Source organism: Lingula anatina, chromosome 6 (genome assembly GCF_051362555.1).
Source record: "Lingula anatina isolate TDL-2025a chromosome 6, LinAna3.0, whole genome shotgun sequence".
Classification (NCBI taxonomy): domain Eukaryota; kingdom Metazoa; phylum Brachiopoda; class Lingulata; order Lingulida; family Lingulidae; genus Lingula; species Lingula anatina.
Window position 1 is genome coordinate 11,094,472 of NC_141772.1, and position 17,636 is coordinate 11,112,107.

A 17,636-nucleotide genomic window follows, 5' to 3' on the forward strand; every position below is an offset into this window, starting at 1 on the left:
AAAAAAAAAAAAAAAAAAAAAAAAATGTCGATTATCGGCATATTTGCTGCGACAGATAATGACAATTTCTCTTAAATATCAGTAAGACTACAGGCGCGTTACCAATGAAACTATCGTTCTTCATAGATTGGTCCAACTCTGCGGGGACTCTCGCTAAATGCAATCAGATTAACCAAATAACACGCCTCCTCGAGCTGCTAGGGGGTGATTAACTCTTGTGTGTTCGGCTTCTGTAAATCACTTCGTTTTGAGTGCGACCGAACGCGCACGAAAAGTTAAACATACCCAAGCTGCTCGAAGAGGCGTGTCATATAGTTAATCTGGCGGTATTCAGCAAGAGTCCCCGTGGAGTTGGGTTGATTTACATTGAACGATTTTTTTCATTTGGAACTCGCTCAACAATATCGATTTGCCTCTTAAGCATAACTGCAACAACCACCTTGTTTACTATATGCTCGATAAGAATATATTTCTGTAATTTTTGTAGGTCATCCTCCATTGTTAATTTATCAGTAAAACCGATTTGCCGATATTAAATACCAAAAATACTAATAACTATATAATGAAATATATAACATACCCTCTTTTCCCTTCTCTACGGTCTTAAACTGCGTTCCCTTTATCTTGATATTTAGAGGTGCACGGCGTGCGGGCGTAAGCTACTGTGGGTAGACGCCGAGCAAAATGTTCCGCCACAAAAGCAACAGAAGACCCCACCCAAAGTCCAACCCAAAGTCCAACCAAAAGTCCAACCAAAGGTTCAACCCAAGATTCAACCAAAGGTTCATCCAAAAGCTCAACCGAAGGTCCAACCAAAGACACAACCAAAAGTTCAACCAAATATCCCCCAGCAACCTATACTGAAAACTAAACCAATCAAAAAGCCAGCAATAGACAAATCGAAAGACACGGACGGAGACGGGATTCCAGATTACTTGGATGATGATATTGATGGTGATGGCATTCCCAACGATCAGGACGACGATGATGATGGCGACGGGATTCCAGACGTTAAAGAGAGAGATTCCGATGGAGATGGGATTCCAGACTATCTTGACACTGACGATAAAGTGAGAGACACAGATGGAGATGGAATCCCAGATTATTTAGACGATGACATTGATGGCGACGGAATACCAAATGACCAAGACGACGATGCCGATGGTGACGGCATTCTTGATGAGCTGGAAAAAGACACGGATGGAGACGGAATTCCAGACTATTTGGACGATGACATCGATGGAGATGGGATTCCAAACGATCAAGATGATGATGATGATGGTGACGGGATTCCTGACTACCAAGAGGCAGTCCGCGTCAAACCTACCGTAAAAGTGCAACCAAAATTGCGGAAAACTGCCCCGACAGTCAACAAGGGAAAAGATTCTGATGGCGATGGAATTCCAGATTGGATGGAGAAAGATTCTGACGGAGATGGAATTCCCGATTATTTAGACAAAGACGATAAAGTAAGAGACACAGACGGAGACGGAATTCCAGATTATCTTGACGATGATATCGATGGCGATGGTATTCCGAATGATCAAGATGACGATGACGACGGTGATGGGATTCCAGATGAATTTGAAAAAGACACTGATGGTGATGGAATTCCAGACTATCTAGATGATGATATTGATGGAGATGGCATACCCAACGATTTAGATGACGATGATGACGGTGATGGTATTCCTGATAGCGAAGAAAAAGTGAGGTTCGACAGAAAGAAAGACACAGATGGAGATGGCATTCCAGATTATCTTGATGATGACATTGATGGTGATGGAATTCCAAACGACTTGGATGACGATGACGATGGAGACGGGATTCCGGATGAATTTGAAAAGGACACGGATGGAGACGGAATTCCAGACTATCTTGATGACGACATTGACGGAGATGGCATACCCAACGATTTGGACGACGACGACGATGGTGATGGAATTCCTGATAGCCAAGAAAAAGTGAGGTTCGACAGAAAGAAAGACACGGACGGAGACGGCATTCCAGACTATTTGGACGACGATATTGATGGAGACGGAATTCCTAACGACCAGGACGATGATAAAGACGGAGATGGCATTCCGGATTGGATGGAGAAAGATTCTGACGGAGACGGTATTCCCGATTACTTAGACAAAGACGACAAAGTGCGAGACACAGACGGGGATGGTATTCCAGATTATCTTGATGACGACATTGATGGCGATGGAATACCCAATGACCTAGACGATGATGACGATGGTGACGGCATTCCCGATGAACTTGAGAAAGACACTGATGGAGACGGAATTCCAGATTATATGGACGACGACATTGATGGAGACGGAATTCCTAATGACCAAGATGATGATGACGACGGGGACGGAATTCCAGACAGCCAGGAGAAAGTAAAATTTGTAAAGCCAAAACATAACATGAAGGTTAAACCGGGACTGAAGGTAAAGCCTGGAAAAACAAGGAGGCAAACGGTAGATAAAACAAAAGATGCTGATGGAGACGGAATACCCGACTGGATGGAAAAAGACACCGACGGAGATGGTATTCCAGATTATCTAGATGACGATGATAAAAACAGAGACACAGATGGAGATGGAATTCCAGATTATCTAGATGACGACATAGACGGAGATGGGATACCAAACGACCAAGATGACGATGATGACGGAGACGGGATTCCGGATTGGATGGAAAAAGATTCCGACGGAGATGGAATTCCCGATTATTTAGACAAAGACGATAAAGTACGAGACACCGACGGAGACGGAATTCCAGACTATCTTGATGATGATATTGATGGCGATGGTATTCCCAACGACCAAGATGATGATGACGACGGTGACGGAATTCCCGATTGGATGGAAAAGGATACGGACGGAGACGGGATTCCAGATTATTTAGATGACGATATCGATGGAGATGGGATACCTAACGATAAAGATGATGACGACGATGGAGATGGTATTCCCGACAACAAAGAGAAAGTAAAATTTGACAATAGCAAATTCATGAAGTTAAAGTTGAAAATGAAACAGAAACAAGCACAAAAAACAAAACCAGGGAAGTTAAAAAGACAAACGGTAGATAAAACAAAAGATGCTGATGGAGACGGAATTCCTGACTGGATGGAAAAAGACACCGACGGAGATGGTATTCCAGATTATCTAGATGACGATGATAAAAACAGAGACACAGATGGAGACGGAATTCCAGATTATCTAGATGACGACATAGACGGAGATGGGATACCCAACGACCAAGATGACGATGATGACGGAGACGGGATTCCGGATTGGATGGAAAAAGATTCCGACGGAGATGGAATACCGGATTACTTAGACAAAGATGATAAAGTACGAGACACCGACGGAGACGGAATTCCCGATTATTTAGACGATGATATCGATGGCGATGGTATTCCCAACGACCAAGATGATGATGATGATGGAGACGGAATTCCCGATTGGATGGAAAAGGATACGGATGGAGACGGGATTCCAGATTATTTAGATGACGATATCGATGGAGATGGGATACCTAACGATCAAGACGACGATGACGATGGTGACGGTATTCCCGACAGCCAAGAAAAAGTGAAATTTGACAAAAGCAAAATATTGAAACAGGGAGTGAAGACAAATCCAAAACCTGTCCCTAAAACTAAACAAGCACCAAGTAAACTAAAGAGGCAAATGGTAGACACGAAAAAGGATGCTGATGGCGACGGAATTCCGGACTGGATGGAAAAAGACACCGACGGAGATGGTATTCCAGATTATCTAGATGACGACGATAAAAACAGAGACACAGATGGAGACGGAATTCCAGATTATCTAGATGACGACATAGACGGAGATGGGATACCAAACGACCAAGATGACGATGATGACGGAGACGGGATTCCAGACAAACAAGAAAAAGAGTACAAAGTAAAACGTACACAAAACCTTAAAGTTAAAACCCCACCACCTTCTGGAATAGATAAAACAAAAGACACTGATGGCGATGGAATCCCGGATTATTTAGATCAAGATGATGACGGAGACGGTATTCCAGATTTCATGGAGAAGGACTCCGATGGTGACGGTATCCCGGATTATCTAGACACTGACGACAGGGTAAGAGATACTGATGGAGACGGTATTCCGGATTACTTGGATGATGACGATGACAACGACGGCATCCCGGATGACAAGGATGACGATGCCAATGGTAACGGGATTCCAGATGAGCTAGAGAAAGACACGGACGGAGATGGGATTCCAGATTACCTAGATGACGATATTGACGGCGACGGAATTCCGAACGATCAAGATGATGATGATGATGGCGACGGCATACCAGACAGTCAGGAGAAAATAAAATTTGACCGTTTTAAAGACACAGACGGAGATGGTATTCCAGATTACTTGGATGATGACATTGATGGCGACGGCATCCCCAACGATCAGGACGACGACGATGACGGAGATGGCATTCCCGACGAACTAGAGAAAGACACGGACGGAGACGGGATTCCAGATTACTTGGATGATGACATTGATGGCGACGGCATCCCCAACGATCAGGACGACGACGATGACGGAGATGGCATACCAGACCGTCTGGAGAAAAAGCAAAAACAAGTCAAACCTATCCCAGGAAAGAAACCACCAATCTCCAAAACAAAATTAAAGCCAAAGGTTTCGGTAAAAGATCAGATAGACAAGACTGTTGACACAGATGGCGACGGTATCCCAGATTACTTGGATGATGACGATGACAATGACGGGATCCCAGACCATCTTGATGACGATGATAATGGTAACGGAATCCCAGATCACTTGGAGAAAGACACGGATCATGACGGCATACCGGATTATCTAGACAGCGACGCCAATGGCAACGGTATCCCGGATTACATGGAGAAAGACTCAGATGGAGACGGCATACCGGATTACCTGGACACTGATGACAAGGTACGCGACACAGATGGAGATGGGATTCCAGATTACCTCGACCCTGACGACGACAATGACGGGATTCCAGACGAGGATGACCCTGATGCCAACGGGAATGGCATCTTGGACATTTACGAGGTGGACACAGACGGAGACGGAATTCCAGATTTCTGGGACGACGATGACGATAACGACGGTATTCCTGACATTAAAGATGATGATGCCAACGGAAATGGAATACCTGACAAGCTGGAGAAGGACAGCGACGGCGACGGGATCCCTGACTACCTGGATGACGATGATGATAATGATGGCATACCGGATGATCAGGACCCGGACGCTAATGGCGACGGAATATTGGACATCTATCAGATAGACACAGACGGTGATGGAATTCCAGGTAAGATAAAGTTTATTATGAACTCTCACACTATTGGAATTTACAACGTAAATGGCTAGGGAACATGTATTTATCATAGTCAATAATATAAGTAATAGTAATAGTAGTATGTTTCCAATACGTTTCCATCTGAATTGTGCACCGTAAAAGAGTATATGAAATATTCATTGTAATTTCTTAAAATCTTGTAGAATATTAAACTTTTCGATAAAAAGTTGTTCAAAATGCGTAATTTAATTTGTCTTATCATCATATTGAATTTAAGATATTCTGGACCTTGACGATGACAATGATGGCATCCCAGACTTCCAAGATGAAGACGATAACGGTGACGGAATTCCAGACGCCATGCAGAGAGACACAGACGGTGACGGAATTCCGGATTACTTGGATGAGGACGATGACAATGACGGTATACCAGACAGCGTAGATACAGACGATGATGGCGATGGTATTCCGGATTCAATGGAAGGTCGGCTGAGGGAAAAAATTGACAAGACTCTGGATTCTGATGGCGATGGGATCCCTGACTACTTAGACGATGATGACGATAATGACGGTATTCCGGATGACCAGGATGAAGATGCCAACGGTAACGGAATTCCAGATATTTTGGAAAAAGACACGGATGGGGACGGGATTCCAGACTATCTGGATGACGACATTGATGGAGATGGGATCCCTAATGATGATGACGACGATGCTGATGGAGATGGCGTGCCAGATGCAAAAACTGGAATCAAAATTGACAGACACAAAGACACGGATGGGGACGGTATCCCGGATTATCTAGATGACGACGATGACAACGATGGAATTCCTGATTATCTCGATCTAGACGCTAACGGTAACGGTATCCCCGACAGATTAGAGAGGGATAGCGATGGAGACGGAATAGCGGACTACCTTGATCCTGACGACGATAACGATGGCATACCGGATGATAAGGATCCTGATGCAAATGGCAATGGGATACTAGATATCTACGAAATGGACACCGATGGCGATGGAATCCCTGACTATCTGGACCCAGACGATGACAATGACGGAATTCCGGACGAAGAGGACGATGATGCAAATGGTAATGGTATCCTGGACATATACGAAAGGGATCTTAATGGTGATGGAATTCCAGATATCCTCCAAAAAGACAGTGACGGGGATGGGATCCCAGACGCGTTGGATGATGACGCTGATGGAGACGGTATTCCAGACAAGTTGGAAAAGGCAGGCAAAGGTGGAAAGCCAGACAAGCTAAAGGACACGGATGGCGATGGCATTCCAGACTATCTTGATGATGACGACGATGGCGACGGAATTCCAGACAGTGAAGACGATGATGACGATGGCGACGGAATTCCGGACAAGGACGAAGCTCAGCAACAATGTGACAAAGATAGCTGCAGCACGATAACCAACAGAAAAGAAAAGTACAGAAGGAAAGATGGCGCCAAAGAAGAAGACGTACCGCAATCTCTAGTTGGAAGACTTGTAAATAGTGTCCAAAAGGTGTTCGGTGGCGGTGATACTGAGGACGATGATAAAACCAATGAAAAATCAGAATCGGCAAAGTCGTCTGCTAAAAAGGACAAAGACAGTAACGATGACGACAGTGCAGAAGAAATCGACTTAGGCGAACTTATTTCTGCTGCAATTTTTGGCAAAGCAGATAGTAAGAAAGACGAAAAACAAAGATCGTAACGTTTAATTACATAAACGTACAAAGTTACTTGTAATTATTTCTCAAAAAGACCAAATATTAATTGAAATAATTTGAATAGCTGCCACCACCACGTAAGGTATATTAAAAATAAAGATAAAGGTTAACGTTATTAGAAGAGAACAGTTCTTCAACTTATTCAGTGGCACGTTACATGAAACAAATATTGCTCTGTGAATTTCAGACAGCCTTGACCTGTTTTATTTGACACGGGGTGAATTAGTTGGCGTCTGTTTAAAGTAAGCATCTAGGTTTACTTCAAAGGAGAATAGGGCAGAACTACACCCCAAACTGTCTGTCTGCTTATTGAAATTAGGCCCTAGAAGAGCAATACAGGTATTTTGCGAAACAACTCTTTGAGGTTGGGTGAACATTAAGATATTTATTAGCATTAAGATATAAGGAAACGTGAAGGTATTTGTTGACGTTAACATGAAACCAGAATTGTTAATAGTGATAATTTATAACTGTATTCTAAGTTTTTAGAACTTAACAACTGCATAAGTCGCATCGAAAACGCGGTGAAAATCCCGTAGTGATAGAATATATTGCGTCGGTCTTTAGAGGCTTATTTTATAGACGTGAGAATGTTAGACTTGCTAGTCCTTTTAAGGCATGCAGTATATTGTATTGGGTATGTACATGCTTCTAAATTATGTTTTTTCCAGTGGATTTCAAAGTAATTTTTGCATATTGTTGTTGGAATAAAAGGTCGCGTCTAGCACCGTTTAAGTCAAATCTGATCACCGAGTAGCGCAAAAAAGTTCATGATTTGTTGACATCAATCCACGAACTCATGTCCTAGTCAGATTGGCAGTACCATTGAGGAAGGGCTACGTGAAAAGTGGCTCTCCTTTCAGACCCGCTCCTGCAGTTTCAACTTACCTGAAACGGTGTTTGAAACGGCCGAATGTGAACTTAAAGTGCAGAAGTTTAGATGACATAGTTCAAGTTAACTGTCGCTCAATAAAATGTAATTAGCCATTTTAGCTTTTTTTTTTTTTATTCAGCATGAATTGGTCTGATGGCGGCGCTGTTAAAGGTTTGTTTTTATTATGGGATATCTATTTTTAAGATATGTAAATATTCAAAGCAGATTTGATGTCGGGTTGTTAAGCATACATCGAGAAATAATTACATGCAAAACTTACTGTAGGGCTAAGTTTTTATCAGACGACTGCGATGTTGTCAGGACTTACATTTATATCATTTAAGAATCACTATGTCATTTTTTGCGCAACATTCTTAGGCATTTTGCCTGTGCCCAACATAACATCCAAAATTAAAGATGAACCTTCATCTTTTTATAGAGATTATAAATGTGTTATTAAACTTTGTGAACTAAAAAACCGTAAATACAGTTTGAGTTGTATATATGGTTACCCTATAAATTATTCACTACAACATATACACATATATAAGTAGACTAATTGTATCCTGCTTGGGTATACTTCAGCCTACTTAACATTTAGATCCATCTATACCAATATCTATATATATTGTGAACTTTTATACACTAACGGGCGCAAAATATTTAACGAGTCAAGACGTTAACTGATAAATAAGATGTTATTTGCCTTTTATCATTATTATTATTATCATTATTATTGTTGTTGTTGTTGTCCATTTAAATTTAAATCCATCTACAGGCATATTTGATTAAAATATGAATACTAGTTTAAGTAATGCTTACAGATTAGAAGTCAATTTATAGTATACAATATCCAATAAGCTTATAAGAAGACTCAAATGGACATCGATAGCAGTCCAGTTTTCCTTAGGCTAGGCCCAACACTTTATTTGTTAATAAAAATTAAGTAAAATGGATGTTGTCGTAGGGTTTTTACAAGAGATGTCTCTATATGTCCTTGGTTATTTTCTGGTGAGGATTGAATAGCTTATGGGGACGACTCGTTGTTAGTGGCGGAGTGCAATATACAAACTAATAAATTAAGGCATTTGTCACTTTATTGTCGACTACTGTAGTATCGAATCAACATCATGTTCTTTTCTACTTTGTAAGAAAGCAAATAGCGGTAGTATGTTGAAAAATATTATGATATAGAATTGTTATAGAGGTTGTGATATTACTTTCAGGAAGATCGTTTTTTTTTTCATGGCGTCCTTCCAATCGATAATACCTACTTTACAGAAAAAATAAACAATTGCTAAAAGCATCTATTTACAATTGTACGTGTCACAATATTTGCTTTGGACGGATAAGGCATTCGTCAATAGTATGCAAGGATGCATATTTTGCACTTAAAACGTTAACTTAAGATGAAAACGCCGTTGGTTTTATTTTGATAGGTGTTTAGCTGGCCTCTAATTAAACCAACGGCCTTAAAAAGTCCTTATGTGGCCCAAGGTTTGTTGAGACCTCGACAATACACATAGCCGGGTGACCGAGAGTTATGAGGACACACGTACGTTTATTGACCGTCTTTATTGACTGGGCCTTTATACAAGTGAAAGAAGTAGGCCATACTCACATAGGCCTATATAGCTAGTACATGTGCATGTCCCAAAGGGGTGTGCCTCTTAGTTACTACGAATTTGACTTCGCTTCTTTGTGGTAGTATGTTGAAGAATGCGATGGCGTTGTGTTGACAACCAACAGTAGTAGACAAGATCCGAGATCTAGATATACTATGAGGGTAAAGTTGTCTTATTTTTACGCCCTCATCTTCACAGCATCAGCCATTTCGATATACGTTGCGTTTTGGGGGGCAAAGCACTTAAATGAAGCAAGTATACAAGCTAGCTTATCGCCATCGTATAACGACTTTGACATTTCTTGAGAAAAAATTATATTATATTGGGGAAGTACGATACCCAAGAGGTGTGACTATTTTACCTTTACCAAGACAGGACCGTCGTTCGAAGATCTGAACTGTCCGGTGAACAACTGTGTCTGGATGGATGATAAAACAAAGGTGAAAGAAGCCGACGCGGTTCTCTTTTTTGACCACTGTCTAGGAGAGGTGAAACCCCCGGAGAGAAACCCTCGGGGTCGTTGGGTTTTAGTTGACCACGAGAGTCCCTGTAACAGCTTCAGATATTTGGACAAGTGGCACGGCCTCTTCAACTGGACAATGACATACACCAAGGACGGACAGCGACATTTTTTCTCCAAGTCTCCACTTTGTCAACTTGCCCAATCATGGAGACTACCCATTATTATCCAGAGAACGGTCGCTATCCATTACCAGGGGGAAATCAAAACTGGTGGCTTGGATGGTGAGTCATTGCACCACTCACAGCAGACGAGAAGAATACGTTAAAGAGTTACAGAAATACATCCCGGTCGACGTGTACGGGAAGTGTGGTCCCCTTGTGTGCAAGAAAGGTGACACGCGCTGTTCAGGAGTCACTCAACAACGACTACAAATTTTATCTGGCGTTTGAAAACAGTTTAGCGAAAGATTACGTATCAGAAAAATTTTATACAAGGCTACATTTAAACATTATGCTTATTACTCGCTCCGGAGCAAATTTCAGCAGACTTGGGATCCCAGACGCATTGCACATAGACACTCGGGATTTCAAATCCCCAAAAGATCTGGCAGAGTATCTCAAGCGTCTTGATAAAGATGATGAGAGCTACGCTGCCTTATTGAGAGCAAAAGCAAACCATAGGTATAAGATTCTTAACTCGAGGTATAGTTACTGTGACTTATGTAAAAAGCTGAATGATCCTAATGAGCCGAGAAAGAGTTACAGTGCGGCAGAGATACGAAAGCAACATGGCTTCTGTGTGCCACCACACAACCTCCGACCCGCACGAGGTAGAAGTAGACAACCGCGAGGTAGACACGCATGAATTTGACAAATTAACTGTATAAAACAAATTTACTATGAATGAAATATTTTCATTCTTTATATTCTGTTTTAAGCTAACATTCCCCTTATAGAGTGAGCCACAGGCATTTTTTGTATTCCTGGAGTTTGGACTAGAACAGGTCAGTCATTTTACTTACGACAATAATTACTCCGGTAGTCTACCTAATTGCTGTCTGTAAAATATGCAGTCCATACATTTCAGTGGGAATGATTAACAAGCAAGCACATCAAGGTTTGAATAATAATTTATTGGACAACCAACACATAGCCGACCTTAAGTTTTATTGTTTGTAATATGTTTGATAACAGACCATAAAAGAATTGAATCATGTATTTTTTTTTTTTTTTAGTAAAGAGCCATACGAAAAATCGAGTAAAATTTCTAAGATGAGGTGAAATATTAAGTACTTGTACAATACATCACAATTATATGGAGTTTTAACTTTAAAAAGATTAAAGGAACTTAGATGTTTAGCTCTTTTCTACGACCATAGCGATGCAAGTTTCATGGTCACACAAAGGACGCAGAAAGGCCACCGCCCAGTGTACAGGGGATTTAAGACCCTAATTTGTGTAAAAACGTTTGTGGTGACAACAAAAATAACTACTATCGATCTGGATAATTTTTCAAAAAGAGGTGTGGGTCTCAATTCAAAAGCGATTGATTTTTCTCTAACTCGTCACCATTTCATAGTAGGCTTTATGTAGCTTAACCCAGTTCGCTTTCAGTTTTTGGAATGAATCAATTGTAGTAGCTATAGTGCGTATTTACTCCAAAGAGACTCTTGCTGAATGCAACCAGATTAACAGATTAACACGCCTCCTTTTTTTTCCAACGTACTCGTATAATCCCCAGCATTCTGTATTGTACTCAACGCCGGGAGGAGGCGTCTTTATCTCTTTTAATCTGACTGCATTCAGCGTGAGTTCCCGTGGAGTTACTGCCCACTATAGCTGGTACGATATGTCATTTATACTGTACCGGTAAAAAGAGGAATAATATGGATATTGGATAATAGGCCTTTCTGTACCGGTATACTTCGGAATACCCTGGAAACGTTTGAAATACAGTACCTTGACGTACGTTGAAATGCATTGGAATACTTGAAAGTTCTAAACCATTAGGCCTACCATATCGTTCACTGGTTCCTCGTACAATATACTCTATTCATACCCTAACGGCGGTATCACATGGTCAACAGGTCACCTGCTAACATGACAACTACTCAGGCAGCACCAACTGCTATTCCTTCTTTTCCCGGTCGCATGCTGCACAATTAGATGACGCTGTGTTGAGAATGTTAGCTGGTGCTGGTTACCAAAAGATAGGTAGAAACAACATGCCGTATACGCCTACTACTGGGCTAAAGTCGTCGCTTTTTTGCCCTTTTGTCGTCTCAGCATTATTTATTTTACTATACATAGGACTGGGCAGCGTGTATCTATGGGCCGCACGTCCTACGTTCTCCAACTTGAGACACTCAGTAGAAACAAGAGATATACTTCGGAGGGCATCGTCATTGAGCAGCAAAATTGACGTTTCTCGAAAAAAATTAATATTATATTGGGGAAGTTCAATGCCCAACACGTGTGACTATTTTAGACTAATTAAACCAGATCCGACGTTCGAGGATCTGAACTGTCCGGTGAATAATTGTGCTTGGACGGAAGATAAAACAAAGATAAAAGAAGCCGATGCGGTCCTATTTATTGACTACTGCCTGTCAGAGCCGCCTCCCCAGGGGAGAAACCCTCGAGGTCGTTGGGTGTATGTTTGCCACGAGAGCCCGTGTAATAGCTTATGGAGTTTACACAAGTGGAATGGTCTCTTCAACTGGACGATGACCTACACTAAGGTAAGCGACATCTACAGTCCGTATGCACGTCTCGTACATAACGAAAGGGGCAGCTCTGTCTCTGTGTTATCCAAAGAACGGTCGTTATTAATTGCTAAGAAAAAAATCAAAACTGGTAGCTTGGATGGCTAGTCACTGCCCCACTAGCAGCAGACGAGAAGAATACGTGGAACAGTTACAGAAATACATCCCAGTCGATGTATACGGGAAGTGTGGTCCCCTTGTATGTGAGCGTAATGACACTCGTTGCTCTGAGTTACTCAACAACGACTACAAGTTTTACTTAGCATTCGAAAATGGTCTTTCAAAGGATTACGTAACAGAGAAATTCTTTAATATGATTCCATTGAATGTAATCCCGATTACTCGGTCTGGGGCAAATTTTAGTCGACTTGGAATTCCATCAGTACTGCACTTAGACACTCGGGATTTCAAATCTCCAAAAGATCTGGCAGAGTATCTCAAACGTCTTGATCAAGATGATGAGAGCTACGCCGCCTTACTGAGAGCAAAAGTGAAGTACAGGAATCAGATTGTCCAACCTTGGAACAGTTACTTTGACTTATGTAAAAAGATGAATGACCCTAATGAGCCGAGAAAGAGTTATAGTGCTGAAGAAATACGAAAGCAGCATGGCCCATGCCTGCTGCCAAATGACCTTTGACACACACATTAGTTAGACAAGCACGAGGTAGATCCGTACGAGGAAGACCAAATTAACTATGAATGATGTGTTTTTTCCTTCTTGTTTTACTGTTCAGAAATAGCATTTTTGTAAGTCGCCCTACGTGTAGTGTTTGTATTGCAAAGTTAGGCCTACTAGTAAGGTCAGGTCAAGATCAGGATTTAAATATCCCATGTAAAAGATGGATGTTATAGATTTCTGTGATTTAAGTGAGATTATGCCAAATCACTGAAAAATGTTGAACAACCATGGACCACATGAACAACCATGCAACAAATAGTGCGGAAAGTAGTTTTTCCTTTTTTGAGGTAAAAAAAGCACAACAATAAAATAAATTTTCTACTTCTAAAAACAGTGCTCTTTTCGGAATCAAAATTTCAAATTTACATAATACGTGTACCTACGCACATACAAATACTGGCATTACATAATATAATATTAGAAATGTGCAAAACGGTCAGGTGAAGTTACTGGGTATGTGACAGCTATGTACTGACACGGTGTAAACGACATACATGAATGTACGGGATTGACGGGAGATTGATAACTCAGATTCAAAATGAAAGACTGTCAATATTCTTGAAAATTTCCGGAAGCCGGTAGGAGACAGTGTTGATCGATACCTGTACTTGGACAAGTAACATCCAATATTTATACCACTTCAGGTCTAAATGCCATCTTAGTACACGATAATGTAGTTTAAATTTATACTATACGTGTTATAGAACGTCCCAAAGCCGTAATTTTTATGTCTTCATGGCCTATAAAATAACATACTAATCTTTTTTTAATGGGGAACACCCGCTTTAAGGGTCTGCCGCTAGATGGCGTGGGGGTGAAAGCAGTCCTTCTAAAATCTCGCAGAATCTCGCTCACGGCTTTACACCAGAGTTTAACATGGAGCGTGTGCACGCGTCGCTGACAGTGAACCAACTCAAACGCAATTTACTTGAATGTGGTGCCATAACATCTGGATGAAAATGTGAATTGACTGGAAGGTATGTGTTTTCTTTTCATTTAGTGCTTGAAAAACACAAATGCTAACTATTTTCCTTGAAAAAATCAAAAATTAGTCGAGGTGTGTGTGTCAAATCTGACATGTTATGTACATGTAGACTACTGTAGGTACGAGTAGGCCTACGCTCATATTTTGTTTTAGTAGCACGAAAGATTTTTATACTTAGTAAATGTACTTATTTATTTTCTTTATAAGGTTACCCAAAGAAGGCCCATATATCGGGGGCAAAGCCTGAAACTGTCGATTTCAGGACCCCAGGACAGCCAACTTCAAGAGCAGGATAAAATGATTACTTCAGGAATCTTACCTATCACTTCACATCAGCGGCAAAGATTGATGTAGCCACCAGTAATGCCTACCCTAAAGCTGACTTACAGGCGGCTGTGATGGACAACAACTATTGCCAAGTGCCATGAAAAGAATAAAGCATGGATAGAGGGAATGATGTAAGTGAAAACAGAGGTCTACTATTAAGAATCGGGCCCAAGTATGAGAAAGAATTATCAAACTAGGTGATAGGTGACATCATAGAATTATAATATTGTATCTAAACTAATCTAAATTGTATCTATTTAATGCTGTAACCATCTACCATGCTTTAATGGGATATGAATATTTCAGGTTGAGGAACAAACAGCGAAGGACACTGAGTAAGCAAGTTATAACAAGGAAAGAGCGCAATCTGACACAAGGAGAGACAATGGCGGATCACTGCCTCAAGATTTGGAGAGATAATTGCAGCTACAGAGAAGAAGTATATAAACAAACTGTATGAATCATTGTTGTGTCCAAAACCATTGCAGACACATGACAGTTGGACCCGGACCTGATTTCCCCTTTTGGAATGTGTATCTCGTGCACAAATCTGGGCCTAAAGAAAACCTGCAAATACTTTACTCAGTTAGAAGGCCAGATGTTCATTACGAATCGCCCATTCTGCTATTTTGTTATGTTTACATTCAAAGATCTGTTTGTGGGGTTGATTCATTCTGACACTGGATATTTTTCTACATGTATTTTGCCGAGGATAACTTTTTTTAATGAAAAACACTATAGGAAGTACGTGTCAGCTAGTTTATAGAAAGTACCCCTGTATGAGATGGTTTTATCTGCAATCACAATTTTGAAGTGTCATTTAAAAAAAAAAGTTTTAACTAAAATGAAATAATTTGGTGGTGCTATATTCTTTACAAAAAGTACTTATGTGTTTATGCAGTTTTTAATAATATTTAACTGTAATGAGAAAAAAATTATGATGCTATTTTGTAAAGTATTTTTAGTGGGATGAAATAATTTGATAGTTGTATTTACAGCAAATAATTCGTTTTTTCTGCTTTTAAAAGAATTTTCAAAGTGCTGACATAATGTGGTGGTTCTATTCAAGTAAAATAATTCATAAGTACTATTTTGTAAAAAGGAACAAAAAAACTGTTCATTTGTAAAATGTTTGCTTTCTTTAATTTTTATTTCTTAAACTGTTACAAAAAGTTTTCCATACCTACAGTAATCCATTGCCTAAGAAATCGCAGCTATATAATCAGGAAAGTTATAGCACAAATAAATTATCTAAGTATTACATGGTTTCATGGTTTTTACTATGGACTGAATAATTATTTTGTTTAAATAAAACATTTGGTTTTGCTGCTTTTTAATGAATTTTCAGAGCAATGAAATAATATGGTGTTCCTACTCAAGTAAAACAATTCAGAAGTGCTATTTTGTAAAAAAAAGAATAAAAACTGTTCATTTATAAAATGTTTTCTTTCTTTAAATTTTATTTCTTAAACTGTTACAAAAAATTTCCAAACATGCATTATTCCATTGGCTGAGAAATTGCATCTATACATGTACAAATAAATTATCTAACTATACCTAGTTTTATGATTCTTACGATGTACTGAATAATTTTTTTAAATAAAAATAATTATTTAATTAACATTACCGGTCATGCTCAATACATCAATAAAAAAGGATATTACTTAATAACACAACCTTATGCGGGTAGAAGGCTACCGGCACTTATGTATATTTACTGACAACTCTTCTGAAATTACGGACATAAGAAGAAAACGCACTTTGATAAATCGTACTTCCTAGGGGCACTTTCTTGCTATGGAGCTCTCTTTCCAAAACTTTATAAGTTTTTCCAAGATCAATTAACCTTTCTACGTGTATTCTTTTTGAGGCAACTCGTCTATCTTTAGGGGCCTAATTACTGTGCCTGGGTCAAGTTGTAACTGTCCTTTTAACATGGAAGGTGTGTTGACATGGGCAACCCTTCACTTCAAACGAAGCCCTGAATCCTCAGGAAAATTATGCCCACCTTGCCGACTTTGACATTCAGGTACACAACAATACTGAGGCATGTTTATTAAGGCCAGTGCCACAGTCCAACGTATATGATATCCAACATGGCGACTGTGGAAGGACTGAATTCACACTAGCGACACCTGGCGCCAAGCGGGCTGGTATACCTCATTTAGACCTTAAAAGCAATAAAGCACCTCAAATAAAGGTACCTAATGCTTATACATCCTTCTGAGATGTGAATTAAGAAATGGCGGTCTGAATATATTACTGTCTGATCAGACACTTGGAAATTAAAAAAAAATGGAAAAAACATCAAATCCAAGCGCTGGGTCAGGTCGAGTAATGATTCATCAGTAGGAGAATATTGTTTTTTTTTTGTTTTTTTTTTGAGTGTGAAAAATTCGATTTACCTCTGATGTTTATTAAGACATCAATTTAAACATAACCACCTTGTCACTGATTGAATTAGTTTAGTGTTGCTGAACCTGTAGCCATCAGTGTAATATGGGCCACGTGCGATTAATCATTTTGTATGGCTTAATTATGCTACACGCAACTTCAGCATGTTATTCACAAGGGAATACTATCATGTGTCACATTCATGTGTCACATTGGACAGGTCTGCTAACAGGGTCAGCAGTTGTGTGTAGTTACCTAACTGATAAAAGAGATAAGCCGTCAGCCATACTGTAGATAATCATACTTATGATACTTTAAACTGCCTGCCGTTGCTGAATAAGGGCGCTCTAGAGCCTGGGCGCTTGCTTGCTTCTCTTTCATGAGTGTTCATTGGCATAAGTGGAGGACAGCAAGAGGGAGAACTTTGTGAAGAATATGTCACTCCATCCAAACCGACAGGATGGC

The 17,636-nt window shown here is 40.1% G+C and overlaps 2 protein-coding genes, 1 long non-coding RNA gene and 1 pseudogene across 3 annotated transcripts in view; all 4 read left to right on the forward strand.

Annotated features, from left to right (window-relative positions):
- LOC106155236 (uncharacterized) overlaps positions 1 to 9,241 on the forward strand; it is a 33,247-nt gene extending 24,006 nt beyond the window's left edge. The window contains exons 18-19 of the mRNA XM_087015856.1: positions 636 to 5,340; positions 5,606 to 9,241. Of these exons, the coding sequence (XP_086871982.1) occupies positions 636 to 5,340; positions 5,606 to 7,041 (6,141 nt within the window). The 3' untranslated portion in view covers positions 7,042 to 9,241. The remainder of the gene's footprint in view (positions 1 to 635; positions 5,341 to 5,605) is intronic.
- Positions 9,242 to 9,361: 120 nt separating this feature from the next.
- LOC106155217 (lewis-type alpha-(1,3)-fucosyltransferase-like) lies at positions 9,362 to 11,234 on the forward strand (annotated as a pseudogene).
- Positions 11,235 to 12,883: 1,649 nt separating this feature from the next.
- Positions 12,884 to 13,423, forward strand: LOC106155214 (lewis-type alpha-(1,3)-fucosyltransferase). Its single transcript, XM_087015172.1, has one exon. It carries the CDS (start codon positions 12,884 to 12,886, stop codon positions 13,421 to 13,423), a length of 540 nt encoding a protein of 179 aa, XP_086871298.1.
- Positions 13,424 to 14,235: 812 nt separating this feature from the next.
- Positions 14,236 to 16,091, forward strand: LOC147761130 (uncharacterized). Its single transcript, XR_015335164.1, has 3 exons — positions 14,236 to 14,442; positions 14,658 to 14,908; positions 15,084 to 16,091. It is a non-coding gene; the product is annotated as an uncharacterized LOC147761130 (long non-coding RNA).
- Positions 16,092 to 17,636: the final 1,545 nt, after the last annotated feature.

Excerpts from the sequence above, each read along its gene's own strand:
- LOC106155214 (XM_087015172.1), top strand. The coding sequence starts at position 12,884 with ATGGCTAGTCACTGCCCCACTAGCAGCAGACGAGAAGAATACGTGGAA.